Consider the following 17,969-nt stretch of genomic DNA (forward strand, 5'->3'; position numbering starts at 1 on the left):
AAATATTGTCAGATTGATTGGAAGTCCAGTGCGGCAACCAGATGGGTGATAAGACCCTTTCTCCAGCCACCTTCACGGCCAATCACCATCACACACACACACACACACACACTGAGAGCATAACAATGTTTGTAACTACAGAGTCTATCAGACCTTTACCACTTGAAGAAAATAGAGAACAGTAGTTACAGTACCAGGGTGAGGAGGAGGGGAAAGAAAAAAGAAAGGGACGGAGAAAAAAAAATGCTAAGAAAGAATGAAGTGAGAAGAACGTAAGAAAGAAGAATTAAATAAAGAAAAAGAAAAAAAGAGGGAGAGGAAAATGAGTTGTTCATACCTGACTGCTTCTGTAATATAAAATCCAATTTGGAGAGGCATAGACGTGCGGCGGGGGAGGTGGGAGGGTGGGGGGTGAGAGATAAGGTGGGGTCCTTTTTCCCTGCTGTACCCTTGTCCCATCTAACACAGTGTACACATACAAAGGCACGCACGCACACACACTCACACACATAACACACCCGTACTACCAACACACGCGTAGTCCGTCATCCGCTCGGCAAACACTAAATAATGAAGAATACGGAGGCTGTCCTGGCATGATAAGTGACTGGCCCTATCCTTCCCATTAGTGCCACCCGGCAGAATTAATGATAATTATGTCACGTCTCTTCCCCCGTACTTTTTATTGAATTTCTTATCTATGAATAAACGAAGAAAGCTCGCGTCAAGAGTGAGAGGCGAAGGGGGATGTTTAAAAAGGGAGATAGTGACAAAGTCAAGCCCCAAAATAAGAATATCTGAAAAAGCTCCCATTTAATTATTTGACTTCTGAAAAGAAAAAAAGTTGCGATAGGGAACCCGGCAAAACAGTGCAAGTTCAATGAGCAATCAAGAGGACCGACGCCAGAGAGTTGTGACAATCGCTGATAAGGGTTGAAGCCCCCTCTCTCTCTACTCCTAGAGGAAAGGTGCATAATTGACCAGGACTCTTTGCCAGAGACTAGCCAGATACCACAGCGAACACTATGCTGGCTATGTCTGTCCACTGTATTGCAACGCAGTAACTGCAGAGGTGAATGGAAAAGCTGCATAAATAGGCGACAAATACATCTGTGTATGTTTTTATAATCAAATGCAGTGATTACTGCAGGTGGTGATGCGATGAAACTGAACCCAGTGCTGTTTATAACGGTTCCGATGTCAAGTATCTAAATGCAGATGTCTTTTTTTGCCAAATAAACACAACAGTACTGTGACATTTGAGCTTTTTCCAAGGAAAATCTGAATCTTCAAAAAGCATCATCTTGTCAAGATTGATAATTGTTGCTATTAGTAGCCTACCCATCCAACTCATGACATTCAGATTTCTAAACATGTTAAATATTGAATCGGTTTATTAGAAGAGACTTACACAGAAGCAGCGACATGACATTTGCCCCGGACAGTAAAAATGAAGTCTGACACTTGTTTATGTTGCAAGAATGTGGGGGAAAATGCTGTTATACTGCACAGTCATACTCAAATTTGGATGGGAAAAAGGATGATACAAATTTCAACATAAGACACTGCGACTACAAATTACAGTACAAAAGCAAACCTGACCACCTGACCCTACCGTAAGAGTCATTACTGGGAGTAATAACTCCTTGATTGCTATCAGATGTTAATAAATAGATATGGACTTGAAGAAGAATATTACAAGGAGCTGGAATCTTTAATAGGAGAGATTCGCAACGTGATTATGAGGATAAAAACATTACTGTTGTGATTAATGACTAACAAGACCTACATAATGACTATGTGTTGAACGGAAGCGCGCGTGCGCACACACACGCACACACACACACACACACACACACACACACACACACACTCTTGCACGCACTCGTGCACACACACACACACACACACACACACACCTCATTTTGATAAGTGATTTATGATACAAAAGTGATGAGTGAGCAGGGAATGTATGAAATGCTTTTAGGAGATGTGATTAGGTTAGGCATTTACTCGTGCACACTCTCGCAGAGGAAGAGCCACGGATAATGAGTGTGTGTGTGTGTGTGTGTGTGTGTGTGTGTGTGTGTGTGTGTGTGTGTGTGTGTGTGAGTGTGTGTGTGGGATGTGCCCTTTGACAACTCCAGCGGAGAAGGTAATGAGTGTGTGATAATACACTCAAACAAGAACTTAATGAGGCACAGGTAAGAAGTATTGCTAGGAAGGATGAGAAAACTTCATATACAACCCCACCCCACCCCCCTCCCGACTGTGGTCGTAAAGCAACCAGACAATGATTTTAATCTGAGGTGTATTCTGATCAATAACCGCTTGGGACGTCTCTTGGAAAAATATCCTATGATGTAATATTGCAATATGCTGTAATATGTCAGGCAATAGATGTATGGTGTTGTATAAAGGCGTCTCCCTGTGTGCTACCAGAGTTTAAGCTCCAATAAAATAACATTTTCCTAAAAAATCACTTGGATGTCACTTTTACTCCCATACTTTTCTGAATTTGTCTGTGCCAAAGTTGGGAAAAAACAAGAAACTGAAGAAAGAAAATGAAAAAGGATAATTTAATTTGCTCTAATGCAACCATCTGACGAGTAGAATTCAAGTGTCAAAGACAATACTCATTTAAAAAAACCATTGCCGCACAGCAGAATAAACAGCAACAGATGTCTAGTACCGAGGTGTAGGTGGAGAACTAGCTGTGTTTTTCAATGTTAATGTGAAAAAGCAACACCAAGTTTTGCTTAATCCAACTTCATCAACAGCATGACCCTTTAGAGATATTCAGTTAGTAGGAACAAGGTTTTAAGTAGCCATGGAAGAATCCAGTGACTTGGGCAATAAATATCAGACCACCAACTTTGATTTCATGTATGGATTTTTTAACTATTTTACACCAGGTTTCCAGAGGCTTTAAGCATGAGTTGGAAATGACGTAGACTATTAGACTCCAAAGTTGTTCATAAATGTACGTCAACTACTTTCCCACTCCAAATGACCCTCCCCCCTACTTACTGGAGGTGTGAGGCAGGTTGGAGAAGAAGGCCTTGAGGCGAGCGGCGAGCCACTCCATGCTCTCATGAAGGTTGGCCAGAGCCTTCAGGTCACTCACGTCACGCAAAATCTCATTCTGGGGGATCAACTTGTCTCCTAGGTTACCGGTCAGCACCTCCGACTCCTTTGCAAAAGCCGCCCTGAATGTTGCAGAGAAAGAAGAGAGACGGATGGAAGAGTTTGTGTGTGGCCACAAGGACAGACGCGATATATTCAAAAAACATAATTTGACCAGCACTCAACCAGCAGCAAAAAAAACCTTGACAAAAAATGATTGCTATCAAAAAAAGTGCAGGGACAAATATATTTCTGATGACTAAAAGGCATGTCTATGAAATACCCTATAATCAGGCTACAGTGTTTTTTTGTTGTTGAAGGAAATTACTAGTTATAGCTTTGGACTCAAAGTGTCTGGTCTGCAGAGGCAGTGAGTGGCTTATATAGACTCTAAAATTACCAGTTTTCAAAGGATTGCTGAATGGAAAATAAGTGCAAATGTACAGTGTGTGTGTGTGTGTGTGTGTGTGTGTGTGTGTTAATACAGTGTTTGGAAGAAGAGGGTACAGATTTTATAATAATCCTTCTGCTTATGTGCAAATTGATGTGGGATTGAATGAAGGCAAGGTATTGACCTTTACTTTACTGTGATGCACAAATGTCCAAACTAGGTATATAGAAACAAGACACAGTCAAAAGGGATAAAGTGGTAGATAACTAGAAAATAACTGAGAAATAGGATAACAATTTGGACACCAGTAAGTCGGACACAGCATGGAGAGAATTTTGATGACTTTAAAAGGAGATAGTTTAGTAGTAGCTAAACAGTCGGTGGGAGAGAAAAACAACGGGTGACAGAGAACATTTAGAAGTGCAAGACAAACAGGAGGCAGAGATTTAGAGGGTGGGGAAAAACAAAGACTAAAAAGATCAAAACCTCATCTTCCACTATAGTTGGAAGCACTTGGGATTTTTGGGGGGATAATTGACTTTTAGTGACTGGCAAGAAAGATGGAGAGAGAGCGGGGGAGCTGGATAACTAAATCTCTCACACAGAGTATGTGGAGCGGCCTCCAGAGTCACCAGGATGCCCAAAAGATCAAAATCCTTTGAACAACAAATGGCTATACAAAGATATATATATAAAAACAACAACACATTCTCTCACTAAAACCTTGGCATGGGTAGCTTATTAATAAGATTCTACTAAAGCGATGGGTTGCCAGTCGTGCAGAAGCTTATCCGCCCCTTAACAGCGAGGAAAACATCTACAGTTCTCAAATCAAAAACAGCCTTATGAACTACCTCCCTCTTTCTTTGAGCTATCAGTGTGTGTGTGTGTGTGTGTGTGTGTGTGTGTGTGTGTGTGTGTGTGTGTGTGTGTGTGTGTGTGTGTGTGTGTGAGCATGTGTGCCATGTGAGAGAGGGAGGGAGGGAGGGAGTGTGCACACAACAGATTGACTTTCTTTGGCCACATAACCAATTTATTTATTTACTTTACTATTCCGCTCCGATGAGCTCCAGTGTTCCCTGAAGAGTGCGCACTTTCAAAGGCAATTTCGATAAGACTGACCCACCCTCCCCTCCTCTCCCCTCCCTCTGTCCGTCTGCTCTCCTTGTATTTCCCTATTTTCTTCTTCCCTCGTTTCTTCGCCTCCTTTAGATAGCGGGTGTTTAATAAGAGCAATCATTACATATTGTTTGGTTGCATTTTAGTCAACAAGAGAGGGTTCGATAATGTGAATAAAAGAATCAAAGACAGAATGGGGAGGATTACTTGCGTGATTGCTCAAGTGTGGTTGTCTACTTCTGTTTGTTGTGTGTGTTACCGTGGTTGTTTGATTACAGGTTCTTTATGACAGGCTTGTGTACATGGGCAAACACATGGACATACTGTATATACATGAATATGAACCCGTGTGTGTGTGTGTGTGTGTGTGTGTGTGTGTGTGTGTGTGTTTACCGAGTAAAGTCCTCTTCATCCTCTCTCTTCTGTCTTGTCTGTCTGGGCTGGGCCATGTTTGCCCAGTTAGGGAGTGACTGGAGCAGACGACTGATGTCTTCATCTTTAGACCAGGACGCACTGATGGTGAGCTTCTCCTCACACTGAACAATGCCCCTGAGGACACACACACACACACACACACACACACACACACACACACACACACACACACACACACACACACACACACACACACACACACACACACACACACACACACACACACACACACACACACACACACACACACACACACACACACACACACACACACACACACACACACACACACACACACACACACACACACACACACACACACAATGAAATGTATCAAAAACTCAGGTCAAACATAAAACATGATATACAGCCCCGGAAAAAATTAAGAGACCAGTCTAGATTTTTCTTAAATCTTTATCTCTACATTACTGATTGAAAATGCTCTTAATGAGAATATTCTTATTATGAATTTGGTAGAAATGTTGTCAGTAGTTTATATTCTAAAATTAAAATGTGTGTGTGTATTTGTCTGATGTTGCTCTTAACATACAATAATAATAAGATATTAACCAGTTCCAGCCGCCTGAATATTAGCATGGTACAAATGCACACATTTTATAATAGTTAGATGTCATGCATGTAAGCATTACTAAAATACTAAAATCTGTGAGTCACCTAAATTGACTGGATTTACCCCCTACAGACGAGTAATGCCTGTACCAAATATCATATTAATCTATCTATTCGAAGAATGTTCAAACCTCTGTGAAAAAGTTCCAACAGAATTCCACAGCCGTGTTGCAAGTGAAGAAGCTAAAAATAGTTTTAACTGCATAATACTAATAGTCCAACAGAGAGACTAGTATGACTAATATAGTCAGATAGCTGAACAAATGGTTCACGCACAACTGTACTGACCTACAAAATAGTATTACACAAACTGGGATCTAGCCTCACATGTATTTGGGTTGTAGAAACGGTTTGGTGCTACAATTAATATCATACAGGAGACTTAAACACTCTAGGGTAGTGGATCCATCCACACACACACACACACGTTCATATGGAAATATACACACAACACAGCACAAACGTGTTCCCTTTTGGCACCCTTTGTTTGGCTTGTTTTTATCACTCGGTAGCCCTAGTGAGACTGAGTTTGACCTGTGACAGAATCCAGATGGACTCCCAGCAGTCTGTCAGTTATTTCCTGCGTCTCTCCTGGCCCACTCATTCCCTCCCTCTCTCCCCCCTCCCCTCCCTACCTGGCCAGGTGTTACATGGTTCCAGGGGAGCACGGATGGATGGCCTTTCCTAACAGCAATGTGTGTCTGATTGTGTGCATAAAGAGCATGGACCAATTTAAACCTATTTTCATATTCAACTGAGGAAATATTTAGTGACCAGATGATTTGCAGTGTCTGCCTTATGAAAGCTTCTGTGAAAGCTTTGTGGTTATCAAGATTGCAATGTGACCGAAACACCACAGATTGAATCACATTATTATCAAAAAGGGGCCAAAAAGATATTGAAACAAACATCATTTAAAGCTGTAGTGCGTAACTTTTTCATATGAATGAATGTTGGTTACAACATTGATTAAGCCTATCCGCTGCACAAAACAGGTGAGCAAGCCCCTCCCTTTTTTTGTTTTTACCTGTAGGCTGTGTTGCAGATCTCCTTGTACTCTTTGAGCTTGTCACAGACCATCTCAAGGAACTGGTTGGAGTAGGCACTCAGGTCTTGCATCAGGCTCATCAGATCCTGGATGGACTTTTCCACTACCACCGTGCTCTGGAGGCAGAGGAAAGGAAGAGAGCAATGACTGAGTGAGGGTTTGCTCGTGTCTTTTTTTAACATACTGAAACTTTTCGGCAGACTTTTTCTAGCTTTCAGAAAGAGAGAGAGACACAGAAAATAAAGGGGAAAAACATGTTATGCAAGTGCGTGGTCGGATCCAGTCTGCTGTGGTGCAAATACATCAGAATGGCTCCAACAAAACATGACTGGTCTATCCGTCAGCTGAAGAAGCTGGACTGATGAGTGGTGCTTGTCAGAAGTCGTAACAGTGTATTGGTGGAATGGATGACTCCCCGTGTGTAAGTGAATCAGCATGAGTGCGCATATTTGTGTGTGTTTTGAACTTATGTAGTTGTGTGTGTTCTCCTGCTCAATGAGAGTGTGTGTGTGTGTGTGTGTGTGTGTGTGTTCGCATTTGTCACAGCGCACCCATCACCAGGAGCCACGGCAGGGCTGTGACAGCAGCCATTACAGATTAGCCACTGCTGCGTGACTAATAGCTGGCCCGGGAACAGCCCAGACACACACACACACACACATACATGGAGAACAAACTTTTCGAAGCGCACACCTACACACTTTGAGCAATTCGAAAGCTGTTAAATGAGATTACAACTCAGTGTGTTCCCGTGTGTCCGCTCCTAGCACTTTACCAATCTATCACTACATCTCCGATAAAAGTGATAACTTGCTATTAGTTGGGTGATAGCCTCCTCATACTTACTCTGAAACTCACTACGGCTCAGAAGCAGCACTGTGTGTAATCCGGCGCAAAGACGCACAGAGAGAACACATGATTTCTATTCATTATTCATAGATTGTTCATATTCATCTCACTATTCTTCCTATGTCAACGTAACATGAACCCCATTATTGAGAATGGAAAAATTCATAGCTTTATCAAAGATGAAAATAAGGGAACATTTGGCAGGAGCAAACAATAGCACTGCAGTTTGGAGGTAGAAAGTACTTTTCGTTTTAGTCCTGCGTAGCTGAAAAATAGGCACAGCCAGAAGTTATATTCTTCTTTACCGGAGTACATGGTTAAGAGCAAAATATATTATGTAGTTGGGTATGAAATCAATAATACTCGTGTTTATATTCATCTAAGAGAATTCCAGATCTGCATAATTACATTTCCATAATATTCAAGGCCAGTAGCTAACTTCTAAAGTGGCTCAACAGACTGTAGGGGGCAGCAGTGACTGCAATTGATCATCAAAACATTTGGACAGACCCCCCCCCCCATGTGCTAGAATGACATTAATATTAATAGCTCTTTCTGTGTTTCAGTTTTCCCCTTGCTCATTCTGTCACAAGCAGGCAAGCACACACACACACACACACACACACACACACACACACACACACACACACACACACACACACACACACACACACACACACACACACACACACACACACACACACACACACACACACACACACACACACACACACACACACACACACACACACACACACACACACACACACACACACACACACACACACAAATGTGACATTGCAGTGACACACACACAGTCACTCCGCTGAGGGAGGTAATGATCCATAGCCGTGCCCATGCCCATGGAGTGCTAACCAAGGCCTTGCCTCTGCCAAGGGAGCACCCTTTACTGTCCATGCCTGACTCCCTGTCAGCCTGCCATGGTAGGGGAGAAGTACATAGACCCTGCAGGAGGGCTAGCTGTTAGCGTAGCTCTGGCAGCAGCTACCAAAGCATCTGAGTTTAGGCTGTTGGGACCATAATCCGCATAAATAATACTGTTTAAAAAAAGCATAGCCAATGACGATATCGCCAATTCCTGTTACTGTGACTACAGAGGTAATGCTGTGGTAATAAAATGCTATCTTTGGGATCCCTGAAGGGCAGTGTCTTTCTTTTCTTTTTTCTACTTGCCTACTGCAGGAGGAGGGTCAGGCTGTAGGGTCAGCACAGCTGCAAGGGATTCAGTGGGTGGCTCAGCAAAACTTCAGCATGACTTACTTCTTCAGTCTGTTTAAATTGGAGTCTATTGCGGTGCTAGAGTGATTATGTCCTATTTGACTTTGTACCAATAAGATTATTTAGATAAATCAAACCGGATCGACTTAATGCATACACTGCAACTAACCTTTTGGGGAAACATGGGCAAAACTATCAGGATACATTAAGAAAAAAACAAAACAAGGACTGAATTTACAATGTAAATGGCATATATATAAGAATGGGGAAAATGTCGAGTATCCAAACAACTGATGATTTAAATTATCTGGTAAATTAGGTTATACATAATTTACACTTACGATTGATTCAAGTAATAACCAGGATGTGCTTAATATTGCAGCTGCACTAATATGTGCTTCAGCTGACCATGAACGTGAGTTTGGCCATGTAAAATGTGATCAAATATGAGATATTCAACAGGGGACCATGCAGAATTTGCAGAAATCCATCAAAAAGTAAAAGAAAAGAAAGATTTTGGAAATGTAGATATAATTATATGTTTCTGTCAAGAAAATGTCAATGTGTTGTCTGAATTATAACTGTGGCTTTCGGCCTCAACGTTGAGGGTCATAGAGTAGAGCCCAGTAGCAGGCCTGGCCAAGTGAATGGAGAAAAGTAAACAATGGATGGCCGATCCATTACTCCTGCTCTAACAAATGCTCCTGCGCTCAGCTCCCATGTCTAATTCTGCTCATTTAACACAGCCATTTGTCTCAGGCAGCAGAAATCATTAAAAAGTAATCAAGGGACAGATTGAGAATGGGTTGGGCTGAGCGAGAGAGGTAGAGAGAGTGTTTTGCTGCTGTGTCTCCTCTATCTTACTTGACCATTACATATAGGAGACAACATCCACTGTGGAGGCACTCCGTCTATGTGCATCTTACTCTCTCTTTCTAATGTTTCAAGCTTAAAAGGTCAACACACCCGGTGATCAAGTGAAAAAAACACCCCATATTTCTCCTCTAATTCTACTTTGCAGTACCGCATTAGCTCTGAAAGCGAGCCGCTTTGCACTTTGCCTCGACTCTTTGCATCATTACAACGTAAAAAGCAAAGTCATCAGTGAAAATTAGACTCGCAACTTGCAAATGGATCTCGGAATTTGATGGGGGTAAACTGCTGTCGTTAAGAGAGAAATGAAGGCCACAGCCATAATGACAGCAACAAGACCACGCTAGCACTCTAGAGAGGCGCCTCAGCAGGAAAAACAAAACTGTTAATGCACGGTCATCGCTACGGGAACCACCCCGAGCCGGCGCTAAAGTAGTTATTTCCTTTGGTTGAGTGAGTAAAAAGCTAAAAACACAGGGAATGACATTAACAGTGAGTGTAATAGGGATATAATCGCTAATCTCCTCAGTTGGCTGTATTCTGTTGGCTAAATACAAAGTGTCCTCCTGAGGTATAAAGAGGGAGGTGCAAAGAGGAAGTGTGTTTTTTATTTACCCAAGCAATACAATGCATGCTCTGCGCCAATAGCACTTAGTTTCCCCAAGGTTTCTGCAATGCGTTTTCTGAGCTGTTTACCAGTAGGAGAGGTGGCACTGGAGGGCCTCAGGTTTGAATCAGAAACGGATAATGGATTTCCCCCCAATAAAAGATGTGGGGTTCCCCTCAAGGTCATGCAGGGGGTCAGAGTGTTTAACCCCCTGCTCCCTGCCATTTCACTCACACCCTGACCCCAAACCGCTGACTCGTGTAATGCCCATGCCATGCCATTCACATGTGTGACTGAGTGGGGGGCTGCCAAAATAATACACACTCAGCAGTATGCGTACACACACCCACACAGGGGAGAACACATGCAAAGATAACCTCGGTCTCTGGTCTTTCCCACACACACACACACACACACACACAGGCTGTCCCTCTCCTGGGTAAAGGAGGGGAGCTGGGCATGAGAGGGACATAGTCTTGACAGATCATTCATCAATGTCAGTATGGAGCCACAGTTGTAAAGGCTCCCCTGACACACAGCGAATGGGCCCCCCCATGCTTGTGCCTGCTCAACCACAACACATGCTTTTTTAAACGTGTGTCCACCATGGATTCCTATTCAAGTTTGTTTAAGTTTTGACAAACTAAGCAGTGTGCTTTGGTTTCATGAAGCGTGTTAATAATGTTAATGTTAGGACTATTGCTCAAAAGATGGAAATCTTTTATTTGTTTGCAGATTTAGCTTCTCACACACAAACACGACTCAGCTCTGTCAACTGGAAGACACAAAGCAAGAGCTGCCATACAAGTTATCAACCCTTTGATGGAATCAAGTAGATATTATAACCTGCATTTGTGTTACAAGCCAATCATTTTCATTCGTTTTTGGGTAACATCTTAGCCTGGCATTCCCAGACCTGCCACTAGGCGCTGGCAAATTAAATTTGCTGCGCCTGTTGGTCTGGACACTCTCCGTTGAAGCTTTTTCAAAAAGACCAGAAATCTGGGCTCACGTTTCAATTGGTTCTATCTAATATGGGCACGCCAGAGCCCTTTGTATGGTGCTCTGGGGCGGAGGTAACCGGATGACGACAGTGACGTGCATGCGACGTCGAAGCCGTGATAGTAAACATCAAAGATGGCTGCGGATATGTTGTGTGAGTTTGAGACTGCTTTGGCCTCGACCCTTTACGATTTGGAAGACGGCACTCAAATCTTTCATTAGCAAGTAAGTGGAATGTTCTGTTTTGCCAACCGACCACGCAAACATTTAATTTAACAGTTTAACAGCTGTTCGCTAAACGAACGGGGCTTACGTCACCTTGTGCATCGCTCTGATTGGTTGTAGTGCTATCCAACTGCGTGCAGTGGCATTTGAAATGCACGAGTAGGAGCCGCCCCTTCAGTTGGAAATTACTATTGATCGTGGCCAGACCCTCTATCGTTCAAGATATCAGGGTCTGGATTTCCAGGCTAGTAACATCTGAGATATGCAAACCGAATCTTACCCTGAATATGAAACATTGTAACCATTCAGTGATTTATTTTGGACTGAAGGAAGAGAAACAATAAGAAGAAAATAATGGAGTTACACATGGATTACATTTGACAGTATGCAATGGGGAAGAAAACATGTTACTATGCAGTATATAGACATACATAGCTTCGGGTGGACAAAATTGAGTTATTACACGAGCACGTCCCCTCTTTGCCTCCACCATTATTGCCTGAATGCAAAGCTTAATGCAGTTTGTACGTGTTTTTTAATTGAGAGATGAGGAGCAATATCACACTTGGCTGATTACAGATGGGTTCCCATATTACACCCACCCTATTTCACACCCACACAAAATACACTAAAGCAGAGTGAGATGTGGGGCTGCTTCTGCATATGCTAATTCTAGAAACCACCCAAGAGTTTTAGATTTGCCACTTGATTCCACATAGTACCCTAAAAGTACATATTTAATAATCGCTATATGATCCTTTTGGCATTTTTATAACCAGCAATGTATCATTGCCTTACACAGGGATATGATAGGGAAGTCCTAATAATTTTGTACAATTAGTAGTGATTTATAATCAACCATACTTAATCACATAACTGGGTTAGGAACACTAGTGTGTGAATGAATATAAGTTTGTATATAGGACAGTGAAAAAGTACATAATGTAGTTTAATGAGTTCTGAGTGGGGAGTATGTTTGTCTCTGAGCCCCATTAGGACTAGCCTGGCTCCGCCCGCCTACCTACTTCTGCTAAATTTTCATTTCACTTCAGTAGTCAGTCCGGGGGTGGGGTGTGTTAGGGATTCTGCTCATCCAAATTTTTGGCGGTCCAATCAGCGATCAGAGCGAGTGGCTGAGAACGATGACGTCGAAGTCGCGCTCCAGTTTCAGTTGAGTGCTGCGTTCCTTTATACTCGGAACTCGGAAATTTCCGACTTGGTAGTTCTGAGTTCCGACCTGTCTGTGTTCCAGTGCATCTGCTCGGGAAAGTATGGACGCCTACAACCTTTCTCATCCAAATAACTAAACGTTAGGCTCTAGCAAGTTACCGTTGCCAGGTACCGGTAGATCCATAGACTACAATATAGTGAAGTCAGAAATTTCCTATTTCCCTGTACAACTGAAAAGCACCGTGAGAAGCCGGCTCATGACATACGTCTGACCAAACGTGATGTGATTGGTTGGCTAATCCAGAGTGGCACTGGGCAGATCCAATAGTTTTAAACTTCAACAGACACCCGCCTCCAAGTGAGTGAACGTTTGCCAATTACAGCGTTTGCCAATGTGTGGGCTCACAGCAACACAAAGCTTGTCATTTAGCAAATTCAGAGCACTAACTTGCTTTAAAAATATTCAAGCTGTAACTTTTATCAGGCGCCCACAGCCAAAAACCTTCTTTCCTTCAAAACCAAAGGGCATGTTTGTGCTAGAGCTGACATTTCAACTTCTCTCTCTCTCTCTCTCTCTCTCTCTCTCTCTCTCCAAAGGCGAAGATTATGTCTTGTTACACACAGAGAGACTCTGTTAGTGTTTGCACTGCATGGTGTGAACCTGTACTACCTCAGGCTGGTGAGGTTGTTTTTGACACTAATTTAAATGTTCCCCTTTCACTACAAACACACACACACAAAAAACACAAAACACACACACACACACACACACACATTTCTATTTTGTAAACACGTTATTGATATGAATATATAAACAGCATAAACAAAGCAAGCACATTTGTGGGATAGGAACATGTCCCTGGCTTTGGCAGGCTGTAGGCCCAAGGTGGCTAGGTGCTAGCCTCAGGAGTATATGTGTTCTGTGTGAGATAACCAGACACTGGGTGGTGAGGACGGTTACACCTTCAGTGCTGAGAATAGAGCAAGAACAGAAATAGGGCTTTGAGGTGAGATCGACTCAAATAACTCTTGTGGGTTTGAGCCCATGTAGGGGGAAAAAAGTCTACAAAAGATTTAAAATTACGATAACATATTGTACAGTGTGACATACAGTATAGTTTGCTACTCCATTGGAAATGTATAAATATAGAGCTGTATATTTTTTTTAAATTGGAAAACTGGACACATTTACCAGTAAATGGTTAATGGTGATATGATTGGTGATAAGAAGAGGAAAAAGACGTTATGGAAGATAGCACCAGATAAAGTGAAATGTTAACATAAAAACACAAGTTTGATCTTATTAAATGAGTCAGCTAAAATGGCATCTGAATCTCAGTACCTTTAAACACTAACTTTTTTGCTAGAATTGGAAATGCTATTTTTTCATTTTCATTTCAACTTTTATTTGCAGTCAGTGGAAGTATTCTGGGGGGACTTCATGTGAGTCTTTCTGCACAATTTCCATTTGTATGAGTGCTCAGCCAACCTTCCCTGTATAGATTAAGGTTATCGTAATAATAATTCACTCGATATCAAAACATTGTCTTTAATGAGCTGGAATGGATAGCAATTCTCTACAATCATACTTTGGAAGAAGAGGACAGAGGAACCGAGGTAGCGAGAGAGCCAATGAGAAGTCAGTAAAAGCTTATCCACTTCTTGACCTTTTAACAGCAACAGAGTGCATTTGAAGAGTTTTAGAAACTGCACATCATCTCGGTTCAAGTAAGGGCCAGACGAGACCATCAAATCAAATAATCACAACGGCAGTGTCTCAGTGATTACAACTTTGCCCCTCTTTGGTAGTGGAGGAAGAGGGACATTGGAAAGACTCATTTTCAAGTGCAGGCGAAAATTGCAGCGAGTAGGTTTTATTGAGGTGCTGCCTTATTCCTTGATATCTCTTAACAGCTGTAGATTTGTCAACTGGATGCTTAGGCACAATCCATTTCATGACAAATAATGTGGTATACTGGGCTCCGGAAACTATTTGGACTACATTTGAAGAAAGGGAGATTTTATTATACAATTTATTCTTTTTACTAATAAACCCGGGGAAAGAGTTTGTTTTTGAGTAATGTTTGTGTTTGTCTCTCTGTATGGCGATAGTGCAAGTGTGTATGGGAGCCCCGGCCTGCTAACCCCCACTTTTCTCCTTCCTCCCACTCCCACTTGTGTCCCAATCAAGAGGACATGGCTGATGCTGCTAACAGGTGTATTGTGTTGTGATTGCTGTGTCTGTTGATGAGAGCAGGGTGCAGAGAGTCTCCATAATAAAGAGAAGCCCCCAACCTCTTTGTGAGTGTGTGTGTGTGTGTGTGTGTGTGTGTGTGTGTGTGTGTGTGTGTGTGTGTGTGTGTGTGTGTGTGTGTGTGCGTGCGTGTGCGTGTTTGTGTTTGTGTTTGTGTGTGTATGTGCGTGTGTGCGTGCGTGTGTATGTGCAGGGCGGCAGCGGGGAGCCAATCAACAGGAAGCGATCAGCCCCCCACAAATAAACATTGCCTACACACATCGGCGCAAATAAAAAGGTCAGTGTCATTACAGATATTGGAGACGTGTGTGTGTGTGTGTGTGTGCCCGGTTCCACCCGCCTCTCTCACAAGGCACGCGTGAATATGATTTTTTTTAAAAGGTCACCATCATTAGCAGGCTATTGGCAGTTGAACATATCTGCAATACAGTGAGCGTTCTGGCGAGGGAATGAAATCAGTCTTTATGTGGCTCCGGAACAACTTATGTGTGCAAACAAAACAAACCGTACAACCCCCAAATACCCAAATACATGCATTTATGAGTAACAAATGCAGGGACACTTATCAACAAACAGACGCAGATACAAGAGGACTAGTTACCGGCTATTGTTTGGACACGGTGCGAACAAAAAGCCGATTGATAATTAGCTGGAAGTGTAATGTCAATATGCTCTGGTGTGGTCTTGGCTTGATGAAGTAAACAAGCAGAATACAAAACAATTCATGACTCTCTCACAAACAGTAGCATGTAGTACAAGTGGGCAATGCAGGTGGCCTGATAGAAACCACTGTCTTCTGGGCAGAGAAATGCGGCCGCCTATTTATCATGTGGCCGGGTTTGTTTTGTTGCACCTGTGTGTGAAGCTGCATTGTACACATGGCGCGTCTGCTTGTATGTTAGTGTGTCCCAAAGTGAGCGTGTAAAGGGGACGTAGGAGGGGGGTGGGAGGTGTGTGTGTGTGTGGAGGGGGAGTGGGGTGGTCTACCAAGATTAATGGAGCCAATCTCCACAGCTATCCACCAGACTGACCATAGCTCCCCTATCCTGCTTTCTTCTTCTATTCCATTCCCCATCTCGCTCTCTCCTTCTCTCTCTCTCTCTCTCTGCCGTCTACCGTTTTGCCTCGATCTAACTCTAATTAAATGAATCAATCAGTGGCGACACCAAAGCTGGACTGATAGCATCACACACTGGTCTATGGCTTAAAGCGTGTATATTTGTGCGTTAGTAGTACAGAGTCCAAGCCAACCCCTTGGAGATGAAAAAGAGAAAGAAAAACCGGAATAAAATGATCACCATAGATGAAAGGGTAGAGAGCAACACGGACATGGAGCAAGAAAAGAAAGACAGATTTTCAAATAAGCAACAGCAAAGAAGTGACAGAAGACTTTGATTCGTGGGCTGGTTTGCCTCCCTCTTTTCCGTCTTTAACGCCTGTGCTCCTACAGAGACTTATCAGTCCGGGCTATGCTATCACACAGTCACATGAATGGACGTTAACCTTTCCCCCTGATCTATATACTGTCCCCAGTCAGCGCCCTTATCTCACGCTCCTAGTGGACAATATATAGCCAGTGTCAGACTCATAATCATACCATTATTATTTAATACATGTATATGATATAGAAATGCAGCGTTTGACACTGCTGGCGCCAGGCGATAGGAAAAGCACCGCCCCATATCAATATTACTTATATAAACCCTTAGCCCAGACTGCATGCGTATTGCTTATTATGGGGCAGCTTAAACAAAAACGGAAGGCGTGATATTCACCTTGACTCCTGTCCTGCAGCAGTGTTTTCACAAAGTCACTTTGTCCCTTTAGACCGGCGGAGATATCATCACTGACAAACAGGTCAGATAAGTCATATAACATAAATGTATTTTATAATAAGGGGGTCAACTCTAAAAGTTAATGGCATGGAAATGCATCCATAAATATTCTCTCCTTGCTGCAAGGGGCTAGCAAAATACTTTTCTAATATATATGATATGACAAAGCAGCAATAGTGAGAGTGATGGCTTAATGTGTATGACGAAAGATATGTGTGCGCACTTACTAGGCATATGCACGTGCAGCACGGTTACATTTCTGCTTGGCTCCAAACTCCTCAGCACTGTCCCAGAACATACTAAAGCACACATGCTAAACGCTAATGTCTTTCCCCTCCTATCCGAGCTGCTGCACACATTAACGCGTGCTTCAGTGGTCGCAGGGAGCAGATGCGTCTATAAAAACGTGCTCCCCTATGGTGTCCCCGTATGCGGCTCCAGCCAAGGTGTATGAGTACGAGTGTGTTTAATGTGCTGTAGCAAATATTGAGCTCTCTCTCTCTCTCTCTCTCTCTGTTCTTGTGTGTGTCTCCCTCTGATAACACCTGGCACAAGAAAAAGTATTGCGGCACTTAAATGGAGCATGTACAGTAAAAAAAAAAATGTGTGCACTGGAACATGATCACGCTCCCAGACAGACACACGGACTCAAAAAGACACACAAATGAATTCACACAGACGCAAACCTCCACATCTGCTCCATTATTGGAAACTCTAGCGACCATTATATACCCTGACAGTAATCTTTTATAATCCATTGTAGTCACAGAGTTGGGTAGACTCACCAACTGGCCAGCCACAGAAGCTCCTAACATAAAATACCTTGTGCAAATCCAGTGTAAAAACCTACTTGGGATTATACTTTTTTTGCATAAAAAGGTGTCAAACCCCTTCATCAAAAGCTCTGGGGGCCGCTTAATGAATAAAAACTACACACGGGAAGAAGAGAGCGGTCTTTCATTACAGGGACACTGTGCATGAAGGCCGTCAAAAGAAAACAGTGGGAAGGCTCTCAAATTGGAGACCAAAAAAAAAAAAAAAAAATACAACAACACACAGGTGGCGAAACAGACTCATATTCATACAAACGCACACATGAAAAAGTGCCGAAAACCCACACAGAATGCCATCCTGACCCTACAATGTGAATGGCAGCAGAAGAAGAG

At 42.7% G+C, this 17,969-nt stretch overlaps 1 protein-coding gene across 1 annotated transcript in view; it reads right to left on the bottom strand.

Moving 5' to 3' along the window:
- The window catches only part of exoc4 (exocyst complex component 4), a 109,639-nt gene that overhangs the window by 20,933 nt on the left and 70,737 nt on the right, over positions 1-17,969 (bottom strand). Inside the window, exons 14-16 of the mRNA XM_080050777.1 lie at positions 6,729-6,865; positions 5,030-5,185; positions 3,031-3,209 (exon numbers count right to left, since the gene is read on the bottom strand). Coding sequence (XP_079906903.1) covers positions 3,031-3,209; positions 5,030-5,185; positions 6,729-6,865 — 472 coding nt within the window. The remainder of the gene's footprint in view (positions 1-3,030; positions 3,210-5,029; positions 5,186-6,728; positions 6,866-17,969) is intronic.

Source organism: Ammodytes marinus (genome assembly GCF_949987685.1).
Source record: "Ammodytes marinus genome assembly, chromosome: 22".
Lineage (NCBI taxonomy): Eukaryota > Metazoa > Chordata > Actinopteri > Uranoscopiformes > Ammodytidae > Ammodytes > Ammodytes marinus.